This window comes from Phascolarctos cinereus, unplaced genomic scaffold (assembly GCF_003287225.1).
Source record: "Phascolarctos cinereus isolate Bilbo 61053 unplaced genomic scaffold, phaCin_HiC Scaffold_2;HRSCAF=192, whole genome shotgun sequence".
Lineage (NCBI taxonomy): Eukaryota > Metazoa > Chordata > Mammalia > Diprotodontia > Phascolarctidae > Phascolarctos > Phascolarctos cinereus.
The window spans coordinates 88946909-88969936 of record NW_027555625.1 but is presented as its reverse complement, the minus strand read 5'-3'; the positions used below and the strand labels follow the sequence as shown (position 1 = coordinate 88969936).

At 39.1% G+C, this 23028-nt stretch overlaps 1 protein-coding gene across 7 annotated transcripts in view; it reads left to right on the top strand.

Annotated features, from left to right (window-relative positions):
- Positions 1 to 23028, top strand: part of THADA (THADA armadillo repeat containing) — a 443253-nt gene that overhangs the window by 183625 nt on the left and 236600 nt on the right. For all 7 annotated transcript variants that reach the window (XM_021001257.2, XM_021001256.2, XM_021001255.2 and 4 more), the window contains 2 exons: positions 8603 to 8692; positions 10936 to 11067. In XM_021001257.2, coding sequence (XP_020856916.1) covers positions 8603 to 8692; positions 10936 to 11067 — 222 coding nt within the window. The remainder of the gene's footprint in view (positions 1 to 8602; positions 8693 to 10935; positions 11068 to 23028) is intronic.

Genomic DNA, 23028 nt, shown 5'->3' with positions numbered 1-23028 from the left:
CAGCAGAATCAGATTGGATAAAGGCTGACTATGATTATACTCTAATACTCAAAGGAAGCATGGGAAAACTTATGTGAACTGATGCGTGGTCAAGTAAAGAAAACATTAACTACAAGATAAGTGGAAAGAACAAAAAAGACCATCACCACAAACCTAAGAATAGAATATTCTCTAATTATAATGAACAAGCTTGACCTTGAAGAAGAGATGAGAAAATACACTTCTTTCCTTTCCTTGTGGAAGTGAGGGATTATGGGTATGTAACATTGCAGCTACTATTGAACTTAGTTAATTTTGCTGATCTGGTTTATTTTTTCCTTCCTTTATAACATTTCTTTGTTATAAAGGATGATTCATTGAGTAGGGCCAGGTGGTGGAAGAATATACGTAGAAATGAATGTGATGTAAAAACAAAAGACATAAAAATTAAGGGTCTAGAGACTGGACCTGTAATTTCATTGGTGCAGAGAACTTCTAGAAGAGGAAACTCCCTCCACCATTATCTTCATGACAACTTACAGACTTACAGAGTTGCCTGGGGTACTTAGAGGTTAAGAGATAAAATACATGTATGAAGAAATAGCTTTCAGATGGAATTTGAATAATTTTGCACAGAATATGAATTCTGGCATTAATTTTGTTGTTGTTGTTCATTCGTTTCAGTCATGTCTGACTCATTGTGACACCATTTAGGGTTTCTTGGCAAAGGTACTGGGGTGGTTTGCCATTTCCATCTCCAACTCATTTTACAGATGAGAAAACTGAGACAAACAGGATTAAGTGACTTGCCCAGGGTCATACATTTAGTAAGTGTCCAAGATTGGATTTGAACTCAGGTCTTCCTGACACTGTATCCATTGTGCCACCTAGCTGCCTCTGGTGTAACTATAAAGATTCAAATCACCTTGTAAAAGTTATAGAAGGATACCTCACTTGTATATAAATTGGCTTTATGGTTTAAAGGACAGCAGAAGTTATTTTATTTACTAAAAACTGGAAAAATATGAGTCTAAAGAAGCATAGACTCAAGGACATGAATTGTGATAATGGAATTTGTTGGGGACTTTAGAGCTATAGGATTCATTTGCATGTAACTGTGAACAAAAAAGGTTAAGAACTTACCAAATGAAAAATCATATGACTATTTAGAGACTGAAGTGTGTTTGAAAAAGGACTGTCACTTTGCTAGGGGAAATTTGGAGAGTTTAAAAGTTTGTCACTAAGAGCCAGGAGGCTCTGATTTTAAGCTGTTACTGGAGCTGTGGGAGATAGATGAGACTAAAGCTGAAGACTGAAGAGCCTGACAGAAGAGAAAAGAAATAGCAGGCTCTAAAAGTAGTTTGTTTCAGCTTATCATTCAACTGAAAATGCTTCAGCAAAATCACCAATGTGCTCACAGCTGCCAGATCCAGTGGCTTTTTCTCAGTCTCCATCCTCCTTGACCCTCTTCATCCTTTGACACTGTTGGTCCTGTCTGTGACACTTTCTTCTCTGTAGGTCTTTGTGATGCCGCTCTTTCCTGGTTCAACTCCTCCCTATGTGACTACTTCCCAGTCTCCTTTGTTGGATCCTCATCTGGTCACTCCCACTAACTTTGAGTGTCAAACAGGGCTTTAGAAATAACCCTTCTGAGGGGAAATATACTCCCCTGAGCCCTCTTCTCCCTCTATACTACTCTATTTGGTGATCTCATTAAGTACCATGGGTTTAATTATCATCTCTATGCCGACGATTCTCAAATCTACGTATCTAGTCCTGACCTCTCTGCTGACTTCCAGATTCTTATTACCAACTGCCTTTCAGACATCTAGAATTGTACATCCAGTTACATCTTTTAAGTTTTGCATCTTTTATGAATCTGAGTTTAAAACTTTTAAGGATTTAAAATGTTCCTTAACATATCCCAGACCGAACTCATTATCTTTCCCCTTAAACTTTCCCCAATTCTTAATTTCCCTATTACAGTTGAAAGCACCACCATCCTCCCAGTTTCTCAGGCTCACAACCCAAGTGTCATCCACGATCTCTCACCCTCCATATCCAGTCTGTTGCCTTTGCAACATCTCTCAAATAATCCTCCTTCTCTCTTCTGACGCCATCTCCACCCTGATACAGGCCCTCATATATTGCAGTAGCCTGCCGGCGGGTCTACCTGCCACGAGTCTCTCCTTATCCCAGTCTGTCCTCCATTTAGCCACCAAAGTGATTTTCCTAAAGCACAGGCCCTCCCATGTCACTCCTCTCACTCAGTAAACTCCAGTGTCTCCCTATCACCTCCAGAATCAAATCCAATATCCTTTGTTTGGAGTTCAAAAGCTCTTCATAACCTATCCCTCATTCATGAGTGCTCTCCCTCCTCATCTCTCCCTCTTGGCTGCTTTCAAGCCCAGCTAAAATCTCACATTCTAATCTAAAATCTCACTTTCCCAATCCCTGTTTATTCTAGGGCTTTCCCTCTGTTGATCACTTCCTATTTATTCCATATTTAGCTGGTTTGTGCATATTTGTTTTCATGTTGTCTCTTTTCCCATTAGATTGTAAGTTCCTTGATGGCACGGACTGTCTTTTGCCTTTCTTTGTATCTCCAGTGCTTAGTACAGCACCTGGCACCTAGTAGGTGCTTAATAAATGCTTATTGACTGACTGGCTGCCTGACTGAAGAGACTAAAAGCAAGATCAGTTAGCTGTTAAGAAGGTTGTAGTTGCTAGTTTTTTACTGGTCAAATCGTAACTACAGTTACAGTTTTTGCCTTTTGGTACCATTTAGAACTGGAGAGGTGAAGGCTCTCAGAGGTGCGTTTTACCTTTTTCTAACTACCCCCACCCCTCCCCTGCCCCACTGTGGTTTGAGAAGGAGAAGCAAAAAGGAGAAAGACAGGTTGCTGTATAAGAAGATCTGGCTAGGCTAGTTTGCCTTGTCCAGAAAGTAAACCTGAGTTTTTGTTGTGAGCTTTTTTCTGATTGGAGTAATGCAGTAAATCTTGGTAAATGAAGAGCTGGTAAAGCTGATTTGTGTAGCCCAGGGGTGGATAGCTTGATGAATTTTAAATTCTCTGGCTTTAAGGACATTGCCATTCTAAATGCTGACTTAGAAGGGAAGAGAATTTACCACTGAGGACCAGCAAAGAAGTGCTTTAATGTGGTATAGATGTTCCTGAGTAGATATCAAAGCCTGAAGTCTAGATTTATGAGTTATCTGGCACACCTGAGTTTTTCTCCCTCACATATTGCTGTACCAATTTCTCTAAGTTTGTACTCACTCTTCCTTACAGATACTGAATACATTGGTGGTAGGGTGTGACTTAGGGTTATGTGTTGATTGTGATATATATTTTATTCTTATGCATTTTCTGATTATATTTAAGTACTATGATATTGTTATTATTATTATTATTATCTAATGATTAAGATCTAAGATTTCGATTATTGTGAGTGGCTGGTTGGGTATATCATTGGGGACTCAGTAGCTAGAGTGGTGAGTAAGGAGAGTATCTTTTCCCTCAAAAGAGTTATCTCTAAGTCGGAAATTTGCATGGGATTGTGTGATGGTAGTATATCTCAGAGAACCTGGACTTGTCAATGTGAGGGCAGGTTGGAGTGAAGGAGTCACTCATCATAAACTAAGTAGGTCTCACCATGCCCATGTGAGATATGTTTAGACCTAACTATGTATGAGTGGATTCTGTGGCACCAGCATTTTTAAAAAATGCGCTGAAAAAAACAAAAGGTGCTTTGGAGGGAGATACGAATAAGCGTGATGCTTTGAAGCTATGTGTTGAATATTATATATATGTGTGTGTGTGTGTGTATGTGTGTGTGTATATATATATTATATATATACATATATATATATACACACATATTTTTTAAAAAGAGCTATACGTAACAGAGATTCATGTTTTCATATATAGTCCTCTTTCTGTTCTTTGTACTTGGAAATGTTGGTGTTAAATTCAGAATAATAATAAAATTTTTTTTTTAAAAAAAGCAGTGCAGTTTTCCAAGGGGAATCATACTTACTCTTCTCCTAGTCTATTCAGGATCTAATGCATTATCCATTTGCAATGTCTCTCTGAGATACGTGTGTTCATTGGCCAGCTCTAGAGGTTGTCTAGCCTACTGTTGTATTCTGCACAAGAAGCGTCCTTTGTCTGCTTGGTTTTTCCTGTGTGGATAGTTTTCTTGAGTTCCTTTAAAGAACTTTGGATCTCATTTAGCAGGCTCCACTGTCCCAGAATTTGATGCATTTAGCAAAATAAAGACGTCTCATGGGCCTCACAATTTATTGGGAGTTCTTCTCCCTGTACCCTGTGTCGGACCTCTTTTATGATAGTGGCAGACATCTTCTTGCTGCCTGTGGATGACCAAAGCTTTTCTCCAGAGAAGATAACAGGATGGTAGAAAACTCTGAAAGAGTGGCTAGTTTGATGCCCCATATAATTCAGTATTCAATAGATGGTTGGGGACTTATTGAAAAACTATGTCAGATGTAAGAGAAGAAATTTGTTTCCATCACCACTCTTCACATTAAAAAGTAGAACAGACAGGGGACTTCCAGAAAAAGGCTTTCTGTTTCCTTCATTGGGCATAGTATGCTAACATTAGATGAGTCATTTGGGAAATTCTGTATCTGGGAAGCGGCCCCTCAAGGAGTGGGCAAAGTGCGGGAAGCCCACTGATATTCCCAGAAGATGATAAGGTAGATGAGGAGCCTGGAAAGACAACATGAGCCAAGTTTTTTTTTTTTTTCCTTAATCCCCCTGTTGCTCACTTGAACCTAAGCAACAGAGTGGTTTGTGTGCTATCCACTTCAGCCCAAATTGTCAGGGGCACAGATGCTCTGGGACGGTAGGATTCCAACCCCAGGACAAGTCAGGCCTCTTCTTTTGCGGCCTAGTCCCATAAGAATCAGTCAGTGCTCCTTCTGTACTGTCAGCCCAGAAGTGGAACTTGTGAGAGGAATTTAAGAACAGTCCTGCTGCCTTCCCGAGGGGATTCCAAATCCAAACTTATTTGCATTAGTTGGTTTTATTAGTTTGCATTTTTACGTCATCTGTTTTGAAACTTGTTTGTTTGCTCTGTCCCAGTGCTTGTCGGCTTCTTTCTGTTTGGGGGATATTGCTTTTCTGTTGAGGGTCTGCCAGTTTTATCACTAAGCCTTGTTTCATTAGCACTGGCACGCTCTGAGCTCAGCATCAGCTCGTGAGAGGAGGTCTGGCTGGGCCCTGGAGCCAGTCTTGCTGCTTTGACTGGGGGCCCTTTCAAAGTACAGAACGTTAGGAATTGCCAGATTGGGATTGTTTATTGGGTTGCCATTTGAAACACCTACTGAAAGCCTCCTGGGCTTTTGGCTTTCAACGTTTATTTTCATCAAGTGACCAGGCTGGCAGTGTTTATTCTATGGTCTGTGGCTAAGACGTGTATTTTTTTCCTGGGCACTGGTGACTCTGTTGCTGCTTTTTGCCACGTGACAGGTTACTCTTCTACAGGTTTTTTTTTCCACATTGCCAGCTTTCTGTCTTTATACCTCTGTATTTCCTTCTTTTAATTTCTATCCCTGAGTTCTTTGAGACTGATTTGGGGGGTTAGAGTGAAGGAGTGGAGAATATGGCTTTTGTTTTATACTTCTACAAGTCATACTTTATTTCTTTCCATTTCTATTTTTCATAAGGGTGCTTTTTAATAAACATACTATGAATGAAAAAGGCTTCCTCTGTGCCAAGCATGGCGCTTAGCACTAGGGATACAGATATACAAAAAGGAAGACAAATTTTGCTTACATTCTTTTGGGAGAGACAGTACTGAGAGAGGAGTGTGTTTTGCATCTGTAAAGTCACAGGAGTGGTGAGTGAAGCCACGAGGAAGTCAATTTAACATCAGGTCTAGAAGTTAATGCTTGCATAGATTGGATTACCATGGTCCCCAGGCCAAGAAGTAGAGGGTGTTAGGAGAGGGAGAGAGATGGCAAGACTATGCAGCCGGGGTTGCTGAATAGAATGGGGCGTGTGAGTTTGTTGTCAACTCAGTCACCAGTCGGGACAGTTCAGCTCCTAGAATCGAACTTCCAAAGTCCAGCTGATTACAGTAGTGGTGTCCAAATTATTTGGAACAAAGTAAAATGATTAAATTTATTGACTTAATACAATAAACCTTACTATCTTTTTACATTAAAAAAGAAAGCTGTTAATATGCTCTTTTGCCACAGTCACTTGTTTTATGTGGTTTGGCACAAGATTTTGACACATTCTTTAATTCCTCGTCATGAAATCACACTTTTATCACATTGACTATGAAGCATACCTTTGATGAACAGGTTGTTGTTGTTCTTGTTTAGTTGTGTCTGATTCTTCATGACCCCATTTGGGGTTTTCTTGGCAAAGACACTGGAGTGGTTTGCCATGTCCTTCTCCAGCTCATTTTACAGATGAGGAAACTGAGGCAATCAGGGTTAAGTGACTTGCCTTAAGTCATATAGCTACTAAGTGTTTGAGGCTGGATTTGAACTCAGGGAGATGAGTTTTCCTGACTCCAGGACTGATGCTCTATCCGCTGTGCCACCTAGCTGCCCAATTTGATGAACAAGGCATCTTTCTATATCAAGACTTGATTATAACCCATAGCATTTCAATGAATAAGTTTTAAATAAGGTGAGTTCCTAAGTCATTGGAGTGTGTTTACCTCCATCTCTTGTATCCATTTCGTAGTCTTGAAATGTAGAACGGTTGCAGTAGTCTTTTTGGGAATTTCTGTAATTGTGAAACAGTTTGGCTTCTTAGTATATATTTATCAGAGTTCACCATACCTTCAATGGGGTCAAGACTTCTCAGCCTACTAGATGTAAAAAAAAAAATTTTCCCAAATTTTTTGAGGGTGTTGCAGGTTTTATAGTCTGATGAAGATTCCCAGATCTTACAGGTTCACCTGTCCCTCTTCTAATGACAATTTTGGTATAGTTTTGAATGGAAAAAGAAGTTTGATAATAAAAGTTATGTTTTTCCAATCTTCAGTACTCTTGTCATTATATTATCTTGCCCATGGCACATATTTTTTTCTTTATATTAAGGGTTAGCCGCTGTTTGGTTTTGTTTTTTTTTTAAACTGATCTCACTGTTTTTCCAGTTTCGAGGAGACAGTACAGTATTGTAGAGAAATCGCTTAACTCTTCCAGCAGCCAGGCCCTTCTGAAAGTTTTTGCTTATTGTCTGAGGATGAATTAGGCAGTTTTTCAAGTTTGTCATTTCCTAGTGGGTTTTTTTTTATTTTTGGTTGATTTGCTTTGTACACTGTATATTGTACATGGTACACTGTATAACTTATCTTGTTCCATTATGGACTTGAATAATCATTTAAAAGCTTATCTTCATTCACAGCTAATAGTCACATAAAAAAATCTCTAAATCACTATTGATTGGAGAAATGTACATTAAAACTACCCTGAGATGCCCCCTATCAGATTAACTGACACGACAGAAAAGAAAATGACAAATGCTGGAAGGGATGTGGAAAAAATGGGGACACTAATGCACTATTGGTGGAGTCGTGAACTAGTCGAACTATTCTGGAGAACAATTTGGAACTACATCCAAAGGGCTATAGAACTGTGCATACCCTTTGACCCAGCAATACCACTACTAGGTCTGTACCCCAAAGAAATTTAAAAAAAAAAAAAGGAAAAAGACTTATGTGTACAAAAATATTTATAGCACCTCTTTTTGGGGTGGCAAAGAATTGGAAATGGAGGGTATAGCTACCAACTGGGGAACGGCCAAACAAGCTGTGGTTTATGATTGTGATAGAGCGCTGTTGTACTTGCGTGAAGAGCTCTACGTCTTATTAGCTTGCCATGCTTTGGTATTATTTAACTGTTATTGCAGCAAGCTTTGTATCATTGTAATCGAGCCATAATAATGTTGTATAGACCTTTTCCTAGACTGCAGTATTTCATACACTAAATGCTATAGGTTCGGCTATCAAATAGATAAACTATATTAATCAAGTATCATCTGTGAGAATTTTCATAAGCCACTTTTAAAATGTACAATATTTCATTGCAGCTTAGATTGGATTGTGACAACGAATTTTCATTCTCTTAATTTCTTTCTGAATTCCCTTCAGTGGCTGGTTAAAGCTGAGTTATTTCTGTATGTAGAGAAAAAGCTAGAAATTCAGTTGATAACAAGGACGCTTAAAAGTGAACAGTTGAAAAAATCTAGTCTGTATATTGAAATTATGCCTAAATCTAAGATTTTAAAAGAAAAAAAAAGAATATGATTGTGCTGTAAGAAATGATGAGCAGTATAGTTTCAGGAAGTCTTATATGAACTGATACAAAGTGAAGTGAGCAGAACCAGGAGAACATTGTACATTGTATATAGTTATTTAATTGTAACATTTGAATTGAAATATAATTCTGCTTATTAAGAGTTCTTAGAATCATTACTCATTTTCCTGTATTAATCTCTGGATGTTGGTCTTGTGTTTAATTAAATGACCAAAAGAATGGCCTTAGTGTTTTTTTTGTGTGTGTTTTTGGAGACTTCCTTGTCAAATTGATTAGAGATCTCATGATTATAATTACCTATTGTTTCTGCTTCCTTGACAGAATGACAGGGAGAGAATTTTTCTCTCGTTTTCCAGCACTTTATCCCTTCCTTCTCAAGCAACTAGAAGTTGTGGCCAATACTGTGGATAGGTAAGGAGAGAAAAGGGAGAGACAGAGAGAAGAGTGAGTGTGTGTGTGTGTGTGTGTGTGTGTGTGTTCGTGCACTGTGCATATATGTTTTAGAAGGGATGGAGAGGGAGATGAAGTGGAGGAAGTGAGTTATTTTGTTAAATGGTCTCCCTTTTCAGGGAAATATTACAAAATCAGATTCTGAATCTCACTTTAAGTGCCCATTCTGTATTAAAAAAAAAATCCATCAACCATGTAGTACTGAATTTGGGTTCAGATCAAGACTCTGTGACTTACTTCCTTTTTGACCTCAATCAAATCACTTGGTGAAATGGGCCTTTGTTTCCTCATTTATAAAATCAGGGAGTTAGACTAGATATCTCTAAAGTGCCTTTTTACCGTATATCCTATCAGTGCCCCTAGGTATTGTACACTACCTCATGGAAATAGGTATATTAATATAAATTTTTGTGTAAGTCAGTTATTTAGGGTAAACTTAGTCATATACTAATTGTAATAAAAGAATTTGCTTTTCAAAAGAATTACTTGGTCAACTCTTTCTGTAAGCCAAAGATTGTTTTTAATTTAAACAACTGTCGAATCCTAAGAAATCATAAGCAGTGTGGAGTTTGCTAAATGCAGAACACATCTGCATATAATTATATTTTAATTTCCACAAGTTCAAGTGGTGAGGCATAGACACTGACTTAGCTCAAAACAATATGTGGGCTAATCTGATAACTTTTGCTCACAAGTAGGAAAGCTCTATCTATATGAGCAAAGGGGAGATGTGGCCAAGAAGGAAGAAAGACAGGTCCATAAACTATGGCAACATAACACAGCAGATTACATGCTAAACCTTCATTGCCAGTTTCTACATGCTATGTTAGCAAGATCACTTTAGACTACATATTTGTTAAATTTGTCATGTGTTTCCAAATCCTATAAACATGATGGCAAAAAAAAAACCCGAAAAACAAAACCGAACTTGAGGCAAGGTGTCTATTGCAGGGGAGAAAACTTATCAGAGAATTCAGTTATGCTTTTGTTTAGAATTTGTTCCCATGAGCTAATTGGTTTTCTATGAAGAGCATCTAGCTCTTAGCAAGTGATAATGTACTTGTATTTTAACAAATATATTTGAATTTTAGGAACCAAGGAATCAAGTTCAGCTAACATCGTACCTGAGAATAGTTGGAGTGAATATAGAATATCCTAATGGACTCAGTTATTAGCTTTGAGAATTGGGTTGTAAGCATAGGTTTAATTCCATAAGCCACACATAAAAGTAATGATAATAAAAATTTATGTATTGCTTTAAAGTTTTCAAAGTATTTTGCAAATGCTTTTCCACAAACAAGTAACTCTATCTTCCAATTCTGAGTATTTTCTCTGGCTATCCCCTTCCTCCTCATCTTCCCCTTATGGCTTCCCTCACTTCCTTTAAGTACCATCTAAAATCTCACCTGCTGTAGGAAGCCTTTCCCAATCTCTCTTAATCCTAGTACCTTCCCTCTGTTGTTCATTGTCAATTTATTCTGTATTAGGCACGTTTGTACATAGTTGTTTGCACTTTTTTCTTCTCCACCTTATGCTGTGAGCTCCTTGAGAAAGAGGACTGGCGTTTACCTTTCTTGGCATCCCCACAGCTTAGCACAGTGCCTGGCACATAGTAGGCACTTGATAAATGTATACTGACTGATTGATCCTCACAACAATCCTATGAGATATAGCCCCATTTTACAGATGAGGAAACTGAGGCTGAGAAAGATTAAGTCTTTTGCCAAACTAGTAAGCCTCTGAGACAGGATTCACACTGAGCTCTCTCCAAATCCCAGTTCAGTGCTCTATTCACTATATCCCAGAACAGCTATATTTCATATATCCATAAACTCATTCACTGAATATTTCTTAAGGTCTGCCATATGGAAGGCACTGTGCCAGGTATTGAGGGAAATAAAAAAGTAAATAAGACATAGTCTCTGCTCTCAAAGAGTTTGTCATGTAGGACTATAGCTGAAGATAAAGCATGTTCACAGAACAGAGTGAGATAAGTTTATGAGAGAGGTGTAAACAAAATGGGATGAAAATTCATCTATTAAAAATACATACTTACATACACTATTATTTATTAAACAGTTTAAATTCTAAAACATGCATGAATGCAACAGACTACTTCACAAAGTTGAAATATCTCATGGCACATTGATTTGGACTATATTTAGAAATATTTAATTTTCTTTCTTTCTTTTTTTTTTCCGTAGTGACAGCAGTGAATTGAAACTTCACCCTAACCTGTTTCTCTTTCTGTTGATCCTGGGAAGACTGTACCCTTCCCCTATGGATGGCACTTCCTCAGTGCTCAGCATGGCACCCTTTGTCCCCTTCATTAGGAGGTAAGGTTCATACTTCATTGTAGTATTTAAGGGGGGGCCAGTAGGATTTATTTTGATCTTATTTCACAGATATTATAGTTATCACTTCCACATTATTACTTTCCCTATTGCGGTTTCGATATATTGTGGGTCAGCATAAGAAATTAGATGGGAATTTTTTGGGAGTTTTGCAGAAGCTGCAGACAACATGCAAAGGCCAACATAAAAGCCAGACAAGGGAGTAGTGGGCATTTCATCCCAAAGTTAGTAAGGACCCTTAGGAGTTTGAATAGAAGAGTAACTTTCACTCAGTCCTTCTGGAGTAAAATTTGAAACCAGTAGAACTCTATTCTTGTCCCAGATCCTAAGACTAATAGTCTGTGTGACGTTGAGTAAGTGACTGAGATTCAGAAGGTTTTAGTCTTTTCATTTTTAAAATCAAAATAACAGTACGTGTCTTGTTGGATCATAATAGTTATTGTTCTTATTTGGGAACACTTAGGTGCTGCAGTGGATAGAGTGCTGGGCCTGGAGTCAGGAAGACTCATTTTCCTGAGTTCAAATCTGGCCTCCGACACTTACTAACTGTGTGACCCTGGGCAAGTCACTTCACCCTGTTTGCCTCAGTTTCCTCATCTGTAAAATGAGCTGGAAAAGGAAATAGTAAATCACTCCAGTATACCTGCCAAGAAAATCCCAAAGAGGGTCATGAGAGTCAGACATGACCAAACAACAACAACAGATTCTTATTCTTAAGGGAATAGTGGTAATGGTCATTCAGGAATAATTAAGGGTTTGGATACCTCTTAGGAAATTTTAGAAGTAGAGAAAAAGAGGGATAGGAATTAAAATAAGGCTTTGTGGACAGAGAGAAATAGAAAAAGATGGGTTTCTTTTGATATGTTTATTCCAGATATGGTTTTCTTTTTATTCCTTGAGGAGTTTAGAAAATACAGTGCCTATCAGTGTGGTACACAGCTGTAGGATTCCAGGCCTCCACCAATGAACCCCTGAAGTTAATGAAAATGTCTTGTGCAGCTTTGAGGAAGCTCCCACTAGATCTTGGAGTTGCTAACATCCTGATTAGCCTTCCACTACTCTCATGTTTACACAGCTGACCAAAGCTGGATGGGGCCTGGGACAGAAGGGTCAGAGTATCAAGCCAAAGGGCATGCCTTCTCTTAATTATATCTGTAGTTTCCTGGGCTCTGCCTTCTGGTTCCATGTAGCTACCTCTTAGGTATCTGATTATGAGAAATCATTAAAAAATGAAATCGTAGGCAAGTGGCTGCTGTCACTCTTTGCTTGATGCATTGCCCAACCTCGTCAGCATCATCTGTGCTTACATCTCGGATGACTCATTCACCTGGCTTATTGGTTTTTGCTTCCCAAAGGGCAAGTAATATCTGAGGCCCACTTGCTCAGCACTGGGTGATTCATTTTAGGAATGAGAATGGCAAATCTTACTTGGAGGTTCCCCTTATTAAAACATGTACTTTCATTATTAACTAAAAAATTAAAAAAATTAAAAAATTAAAAACACCAGCTAAGTAAAATCACAAAGGGAAGCATGGAAAAAAATGTATGTACAGTCACAATGGCATGCAACAAAGATAAGAATTAGAACATTCTATTAGTTTTTGTTAAGAACATCTAATTCATGGAAGCCAACTAAGCATCCATAAATGTAAACACGGTACCACTTAATTGAAAGTAACTGCTGCATGTAATTATTCCTATTTTGTGAGTATTCAGAATACTCAGACTCTCTCCTCATCCTCCAAAAAGAAAAGTCCATTGTTAATGATAATAATTATTGTTAATATTTATATAGAACTTAATATATGCCAAGCTCTGTCCTAAGTACTTTACAATTATTATCTCATTTGATTCTCACAACAATTCTAGGAGATAGGTGCTGTTATTAAACCTATTTTACAGATCAGTAAAAGGAGGTTAAGTGATTTACCCAGGGTGTCATAGCTAGTATGTGTCTGAGGTATGATTTGAACTCATGTCTTCCTGACTCCAGGGACTGCATTCCATCCACTGCACCACTGCTCTATGATACATTAGGGTACCATGTTTCAGAGTTACATGCTGTACTGCAACTCAAGTTCTCATTGAGTTATTTAAAAGAAAATTAAACCCCATAATTTAAGTGAAAAGTGTATCAATTTTAATAAAAAGACTTCCCTTCATAACTGCCCTTGATGGCCTTAGAAATCATCTAATCCACCCGTACCCCAAGCCCATTCATTTTGCACAAAAGGAAACTGAGGCTCAGATAGGTAAGGCACATGGCTGAGGTCGTATAGGTAGTAGTAGACTTAGAAGCTGAACCTCAGTTATGAGACTCTCAATCCAGGGCACTTTTCACTATAACAATGGCTTTCCTTTTGAGAAAAGTTCCTAGAGTCCAGACAAAAGCCAAATTACAGTTGATTACCTAGTCAACAGATATTGATTTATTGAGTGTCCATTGTGTGCGACTCTCATGTAATCAATATGAGCATTGTAGCAGAAGTGTGAAAGAAATATTAGTCACATTAGCTCCTGTCCTCTGAGAACTTCTGATCTACCTGAGGATATTAAATGTACACATAAGAAATAATCATCTTTACTTACCAAAAAAATGGTAGAAACAAGTTTGAAAGAATAAGAAACTGAGGTTTTTCATATGAAGGAAATCCAGAGGGAAGCTAATTCATTCCCTTTGGTCATGGAAGGCACAGAGGAAGCCAGCTTTGATTTTGGTTTCTCAAAAAGCTTTTTAGTAATGAAAAAATGAGGTGAAAGAGCATTCTTTATTGAGAGAAGAGAGAGCATACAAGTCTGTAGCATCGTCCAAAAGTCCTGATTTAGGCATTAAAGTTTGATACTAGAAGAAAACCCTCATCGAGGGTTTCACAGTTAACAAAAGCTGCTTGACTTGACAGAGAAGGATAGTCAGTAAGGATGCTTTGTTGATTCAGCTTAGCCCAGCTTCTGGCTTGCCTATGGCAGTCCACAGGTCAAGTATCAGGAAGGAGCAGGAACCCCTTGTGGCTTTTTATGGGGCTCGGGCAGATAGTACTCTGACCACGTGCAATAATTAGCTCATCCATGTGAGCCAAATTGCCTTTTTCAAGTCATCAATAAGTTTTAGCTCCTGAAAGAGATAGCAATCTGAGTAACTATGTGAGGTATTTACACTCTTTATTCACTTAATCTAGGTGAGCAGTTGACATCTAGTAGAGAGTGTGTTAGTAATATACTAATGCACTCTACTAAAAGGTAATACCTCTTATCTACCCAGAGGTAAATAGGATATAATCTTTACCTTTTTTTTCCCTTCTCACAGTAGTAGGGATGTATTGGGTTAAAGTATGAGCTGTCTCAAGCCTGGTTCCCCTTTTGGACCAACAGCATACACTTCTGGCCAGGGTTATAGGGACATTCCATGACCATTGAGCATAGCAAAATTAACCAGCCTACATAGTGATTGAATCTATGGTCTCAGCCACCATGTTCTAACCAGCTGAGCTAACTGCCTACAGATGTGAGTTAGTATATGGGATATGGTTCCTTTGAGGTGCATCATGTGTGAAGAGAAATTGCATGAGAGCATCTGGCAGTCATACTGAGAGGCTCAATGATTTGCTTCATCTGAGTATACAATAATTGATGATGTTTGATTTTTTTTTTGACCTAGGATTTATATATAATGCGATTTGCTGCTCATGACCTACATGCAGATACCACACACATGTACATAAGTGCACATAGACACCAAGCAGTTTCCTGGTGAATTTTAGTTTCAGATTTCTAATTTTTAATTCTGTCTTTAACTTTCTTTGCCCCAAACTTCTTAGGCAGATTTGAATTGCTGTTTCTGGCCAAAGATTAGGGAAAGGTGGGGACCAATTCTCTGTCTTGTCTCAGAAATATTCTTTCTCAGGATGGACTGGGATGATGCCTTGAGTGAAGAACAAATTGAATTCTGATGAACAGAAGAATTAGTCACATAGGAGACTGTGAAAGATGGAATATGGAGATCTTTCCCCCATTTTTTTTTTACTTTCTAGTTAGCTTCTTTGTGTTGGTCAGTCAGCAGGTTTTTATTGAAGACTTACTATTTAACTGTAGTGTGGTAGTTGCCATAGATTCAAAGGAAGAGTACTACCAGGAATATTAGACAGTATAAACAGTATCCAACAGGATATAACTGATGGAAAATTACCTCTTTGGAGGTAATTAATATTTCTAGACAAACTTGCCTCCTAGCCAAACCTGAATACTCAACACAAATCCAATCTTGTCCAAGAAGCTTTTGCGGATTCTCCTAGTCCATAGTGACCTTCTCTTCCTTCCCTCTCCACTGAACTCACAGCACATGTTGTTTTGTAGGTCTATGTTGCTCTTATTCTGTATTATTTTGTACTGTATTTATCAGTTTGTTCATGTGATATATCACCTTTTAGACAGTAAGCTCCATGAGGGCAAGAAATTGAAGCTTTCCATCTCCCCCAGCACCTAATACATTGTCTTGTTCATGAGAAGTGCTTAGATGTTTACTGAATTCTAGAAAACTTCATGTATGTAGGTGAAAATGGATTACAAAGTACATACTTCCTATTCATTGAAATTTTAGGGGCAGCTAGGTGGCACAGTGGATAGAGCACCGGCCCTGAAGTCAGGGGTACCTGAGTTCAAATCCGGCCTCAGACCAAACACTTGACACGTACTAGCTGTGTGACCCTGGGCGAGTCACTGAACCCCAATTGCCTAAAACACACACACACACACACACACACACACACAAATAAATTTTAAAAATAAATCTCAGTGAAATATAGACTCCTAGGGCAAGGTCTGTGTCATTTTTCATTTTTGCATCTCCAGCTGATAGTGGGTATTAAATGTTTCTTGCGTTTCATCCCTATTGTGCTAGGAGGCATCATAGTGAACTCATTAAACAGTAGGCATATCCACAGTGTTGGGTAGGTTGTGTTTTGTTTTTGTGTGATAATTTATGTGGCTGGAAGAGTTCTCGTTAGGCTTTTGGACACGGAATAGAGCTGAAGTGGAATTTTCCATCCAGTGGGAGCAGAGCAGAAGGTTGAACAGAGACTGTACCTAAGTGAGTTACACAGTGAGAAGAGGACTGAATGTTCCAAGGATAGACTTTGGTTTCCTCTTGGTATCACACACTCTCACCTGCTACTCTTTCCCCTCTTTACAGACCAATTTCATTTTTCCTTCCAGTGTCCTGTGCTTGGGGATTTATTTACTCATCTGTTGAGTTTTAGGTGTTTCAGCTCTTTTCATAAATTCATTACATTGATGTACTTTTCTGAATGGAAGGGAGCCTACAGACCATCAATTTCTACTGTCCTGCTGTGTCATTAAGCAAATTAGTAATGAAGGTAGGAAAGTGTGGCCCCTACAGGCTGACACCCCCAGGCATGTCTTCGTTAAACTCACCACAGGGGAAGTGAGATTAGAAAGATCCCAGTGCTTGTCCCATGGAGGCATTGAAGAAACTTGTCCCGCCCTTGCTTCCCGATGGCTCAAACCAGAGACTCAGTAGCCATGTGTGAAAGGGAAACCACCCCCACTGCCTTTCCTTTTTTCCTTTTTCAAAGCTTGCCCAAATGGCCTTTTTAAATTTGTAAATGGATTTTCAATATATTTTCTCTCTGGTGTTCTTTCAGTTATTGTTCTCTTGAAATAATGTCTTGGTGAAATCTGCTTCTCTTCTCTGACAATATCAAAATACAAAGAGCAGAACAGTTTTAATTAGACATATGGCAATGGAAATCAACAAAGGAAACCTACACTGTGGAAAGATCTTCAGCTGAAATATGAAAATCAAGCTGAACATCAAAAATTAAAAGACATATGTATCTTATATTTTTAAAGAATTTCATGGGCATTTTCTGATTGCATTACTCATGAAAAATAACAACAAAGAAACAAAGAGTGGGTCCTTTCAAGAGTATTCTATTCAGAAATAGTACAGATTGTGTGTGTGTGTGTGTGTGTGTGTGTGTGTGTGTGTTTCCCTTGCAAATTACACAATCCAAGGAATTATCAGTTTTCTCTTCACTCAGATTGTGACATTTAAGGTATTTAATTTTGGTTGCCCAGAGTTGCCATTTTTGTAACATGCAAAGGGTGGTGCCTCTGAAGTTGTTCTCACTGGTAATTCCTATTCTTGTAGTAGCAAGACAAAGAGCTATCTCCTTCAAGGAGATAGTTCTGATCACCTTTATTATCTGAAGTGTCTTCCCAGAGTCCCTTAGAGATATTGAGGAGGCAGAAATTGCTTTACACATGGGGATGTGAGCCACAGAGCAGTTAAATAGTGCTAGAAAGGAGGACAATGCCTGTTTATCTTTCTCTTCACCCACCACCTTCTGAAGGGAGTCCTTTCCTTTGCAACTTTTCTTCTACTTTCCCCTGAATACATCTATATTCTAACCAGTAATAGTCTCCCAAACATGCCTTGATCTTGGACCACCTTTGACCTTTAACCAGCATCTTTGCTTATGTTGTACTTCCTGCTTACAATGCTTCCACCTTTATCTCTGCATGTCTGTAGTCTCTCTTTCACAAAATACCTCAAATCCTGCCTTGTTCACCAAAGCCTGCCATGGCTTACTCTAGTGCACATTAATCTCCTTTTTCAGAACTACTATGATACTTAGTGTTCATCTTGACATTTGATATTACAATACATTATATTATTATTTAATTAAATGTTTAACATACATATGTTCACTATTTTTACTTATGTATGTTAGCTATTATTACTATTATATATGTATATCTATAAAATGTGTATGTAATAGTAATACATATGTATTTATGATAGCAATTCATATGTATATATAATTGTAATGCTATACATATATAATATATAATAGTAATTTATTTGTATATAACATACAGTAGTAATTCATATGTATATATATATATATATACTATATAAAAGTAATAGTATACATATGTATATATAACATATAATGGTATAGCATATACCATGCTATACATGTATATATGAGAGTAACACATTATATAATACATGTACATAATAACAACAACAACTAACATATACCATGTTCCAGGCACTGGCAGATGCTTTCTAATTATTATCTCATTTGATCATCACAATAACTCTGGGAGGTCGGTGCTATTATTATCTTTGTTTTGCAGATGAGGAAAACAAGGCAAGTAGAAGTGAGATTCTCAGGGCCACACAGCCAGTAAGTGTTTGAGCTTGGATTTGAACTTGGTTCTTCCCAACTCCATGCCCAGCACTCTCTCCACTGTGCCTAACTGGCATACATATACATATGCATGCTTTTATACATATACATTGTGTATGTATATATATATGTATATATTTATCTGCGTGTATATTTTTTTCAAATTATGAGCTTTTTTACATGAAGTGAACAAAACAACAGATCTGCCTTTAATTCTGTAACACAGATTTATAAAGTTGTATATTGGCCACTCTTTTCTTCATCTTTCCCCCCCTTCACTCTCAAGAAAGTAAGGAACTGTACAGTTCTTCATTGTATCCCATGAGGTCTCTCCATGGTATGTTCCCAAATGATGCACTTCTGTAGTTAATCCACTTGAACTTGGCTTCTAAGCAACATCTATAACTTTATTATTCAGAAAATATATCTGCAAACATTTATCCGGCTCGTACGATGTTATGTCTGAAAAGCATTCCTTATTAATTTAATTATCTTTTCTCTGTGGGGGTTTTTATTTTTGCGGTTCCATAATTTTTCTCCTTCCCAGATGTCATCGGGCATGGTTACTGAAGCCATATTTATTTTCTGACAGGAAAGGGGGTAGTTGGCCCTCTTAGGAGTTGAAGATGCTTTTCTAATGATGGATCAGAATGGATCACTCTCAATCTTCCCATCTTCCTTGTGAAGGAGTCTTCTTTGTTAGAGAGAAAGTGGATATTAGAGAACAGAGAATGCCCTCAAATATGGCCTGCTTATGTAGATAAGAAGGCCTGTGAACCTGCCCTGGATGTTCTGTTAAATATACATGTTCCAATTCCTTTCTCACTTGCTTAGAGAGCAGTTTAAAGGAGTAGGAGCCTTTGAGACTGCCCACCTAGAAGATTCTATGTCTCCATCCTTCCTTAAGTCCTTATGACTCAGAGGAGGGATTTAAAAATACAAAGCCAAAGCTTTAATTTCCCGTTCTCCTCTTCACTCCCAACCCAAACCACCTTACTGATCCTTCCTATTCCATAGTATTTGGAGAAGAGAAGAAATCCTGACTACCACTCCTTCTTCCAAAGAATTATGCCACCACCCAAATATGTAAACCCTTGATCTGTAATATTTCCACTATAAAGACCTGTTATCAATGCTGGCCCTGGCCAAAACACCAAAGTATTAAGTTTGATCCTGCCTGTTGGCATTCCACCCTACTCAGATACACAGAGCCCTCCATGTTTCTCTTCCTGTTAAAACCTGCTCTCAGATCCTTTATTCATAGCTGCGGTATAAGAGATAGCTAACAGCTCTGTGTTGTTTGCAGTTTAATAAGTTGTTGTATTTAGTGGTGTCCAACTCTCCGTGACCCCATTTGGGGTTTTCTCGGCAAAGATACTAGAGTGATTTGCCATTTCCTTCTAAAGCTCATTTTACAGATGAGGAAACTGAGGTAAAGAGGGCTAAGGGACTTGCCCAGGTTCAAACATCTAGTAAGTGTCTGAGGTCAGATTTGAACTCAGGAAAATGAGTCTTCTTGCCTCCAGGCCCAGCACTTTATCCACTGTGCCACCTAGCTTAATGAGTATTAAAACCTTAAACCAAGGGAGAGAAAGTCTGGTGGGGAAATTTTCAGCTTCATTTGAAAAAAATTGGTTTTTTTTTTTAGGTGGGACAAAAGAGCCTTCCTGGTCCCCCTTAAGACGTGTCACCAGTAGCTTTGTTTTCCTACAAGTGAGGCAGGCCCTGCCTAGCATTGTGTTTGGGGGCTGCCCCTGTGGGCTTCTGAACTCCTTAATCCCATCTGAGATCTGGCCATGTTCCAGGGCATGGAATGAAGTGATTTTCTCAGCATGATGTAGACTTGCGTTTGTAGAGTGGTCTGGGATCAAAGCATTGGGTACCTTTATTCCCTCTTCATGTTTTACCATGCCAAGGAGGGCACTTGCCAGTTTTGTCTTTGATGCCAGATTTCCTTATGGTCAACTTATGAGCATTTCCTTTGTAAAGAATAGAGGGGGGAGTTCACCTCCTCTGGAATGCAGAGACAAACCAAGCTAGCAAAACAAAACTTGTGGGGACCTTCCCTTCTTCTGTAGAATCTGTGATTCTAGCCCACCAGCTCAGGCTGTGTTGGAATAAGAAGTCAGCTCTGTAAACTGCCTCCTCTTCACCGAAACATTTTGCAGTGGGGAAGTCCCCCTTTCCATGACAACCATTGGTTTTTTGAGATAGAGATGCAATATCTATTGTGCTAATGGGAGGCCCTTCTTCTAGAAATCAGAAGGCCTGTTCTTGACCTTAAAGAGTTTACAGTTTGGGGAAAACACAAACAGGGGGAAGGGAAGAGGCATTTAGTAAGCACCTGTTATGTGACGGGCACTGTGCTAAGCACTTTATAGATACTGTCTCATTTGATTTTCACAATAACCTTGGGAGGTAAGTGCTACTATCATCCTCATTTTATAGATGAGGAAACTGAGGCAGGCAGAGGCTAAGTGACTTACCCAGGGTCACACAGCTAGTAAGTGCCCAAGGCTAGATTTAAACTCATATCTTCCTGACTTCAGGTGTAGTGCTCTATCCACTGTACCATCTAGTTGCCAGAAACATGGGTCAGCCTAATGAAAAACATCACATGTTACAGAGTGATCAACCCCATTTTAATGTGGTAAGGGCTCCTCAGGAGTACTTGAAGTCAGAGGAAAGAGAGTAAGCCCTGTGGTCTATTTAAGGAAGGAAGCTTCATGCCTGATGGTTCCTCCAAGAATTTTGGTTAGGCATGGCTGTTCTGCCCCAGGACCTCTCCAAAGGAGGTCAAGCATCTCCTCAGCCACTCTTCTGTACACCACCCTAGCTTCCTGTATCTCCCTTTTGGCTCTTTGATACTTTCTCAATTCTTGTTTCTCCCCTTGCACACCTCAGTGTGAGCTGTTCCTTTCAGTAGCCTGCTGCAATCACTTCAGCTTGCTTTCTCTTCTGTTTATTCTGTGTAGTCTCTAATGACAATTGGGCACCAGCAGCCCTGAGTTTAGTTAAGCCTGTTTGGCTATTAATTTCTTTCTTCTGCTCCATTTTGAGACGACACCATGGATAGAAACAGGTAGGAAAAGCCTCTTGGCCAAGATCTGACCATTTCAAAGCTTCGGGCATATTCGATGATCTGGCACAGCCCACTGATCCCTTTTTAGATGAAGAAACTGAGGCTGGGCAGGGAAATGAAGTGATGTATTCAAGGTCCCATAGCAATTCAGTGTCAGAGCCCGGGACTAGACCCCAGATCTCTTGATTTCTCATTCAGTGCTGTGTGTTTCTTGAGAGATAAATAGGGTTCAATCTTAGATCTTAGAGGAGGAATTTAGTCCCATTCACAGAAATTGCTGCAAGTGTGATTGATGGTGTATTAACATCCATTCAGACTCCTCCTTGATATACCAATCCTTCATCTGAGAAATGGTCATCTATCCAGGAGCCAGGGTGAATTGAGAAAAGGCCAAGCAATGGTAATTATGGTGTTTGCTGCCTGACAACTCCAGGAGAAATGCAGGAGCACAGCAGAGGTCTGTACGCAAGGCTTTGATACTGTCAGTTGTGACAGCTTGTGGCAGATCATGGCGAAATTTGGTCGCCCACAGAAGTTCATCAGTGTTGTGTGTCAGTTTCATGATGGCGTGTCTGCCCGCGTTCTGGATAATGGATGATGCTCTTGCACTTTGCCAGTCACCAGGAGAGTGAAGCTTGGCTTTGTGCTTGGCCCCGTGCTTTTTAGCTGATGTTTTCAGTGTTGTGGCTGGACACCTTCGGTGAGGATGAAAACAGTATCGAGGTCAGCTATTACACTGATGGTAAATTCTTTAACTTGAAAAGGCTACAAGCCAGAACTAAAGTGGAGGGAGAGTTAGTGCATGGTGACTTTTTGTTCACAGGTGGTTGCACTTAATGCAGCCTGTAAGGCTGAGGTGCAACAGAATATGGATCGATTCTCTGCTGCTTGTGCTAATTTTTGCCTAACAATTAACACCAAGAGAACACAGGTGCTCCCTCAACCACCACCACACCATCCATACATGGAACTATCGGTTACAAAAAATGGAGAAGTTTTGAATGTTGTGCATAAATTCGTTTACTTTGGCATTATACTTTCCAGGGATGTACACGTAGGTTGATGCACGCATTACCAGAATTAGCTCAGTGTTTAGGAGGCTCTGAAGGAAAGTGTGGGAGAGAAGAGATATTAGACTGCCTACCAAACTGAAAGTCTACAGACCCATTATGCTAACCTCATTGTTGTATGCCTGTGAAACCTGGACAGTCTACCAGCGCAATGCCAGGAAACTGAATTGCTTCCATTTGAATTGCTTTAGGAAGATTCTGAAGAGAAGGTACTGGACACTGAGGTCCCTTCTCAAGCCAAACTGCCAGCCATTCAAATTGTCCTGCAGGGAATGCAACTCCAATGGGCTGGCCGTGTTGTTTGAATGCCAAATGTACGTTTACCTAAAAGACTATTTTATAGAGAAATCAAACAAGTCAAGTGCTCATAGGGAGGTCAGAAGAGGCGATACAAGGCCATTCTGAAGGTCTTTCTGAAGAACTTTGGAATTCATTGTGCGACATGTGAGACACTGACACAGGACTGCCCAGCATGGCATGCCTGCATCAAAGAAGGCACTACACTCTACGAGCAAAGCAGAATTGCAGTAGCTCAAAAGAAACGTGTGGTGTGCAAATTTAGAGACATCTCCATTGC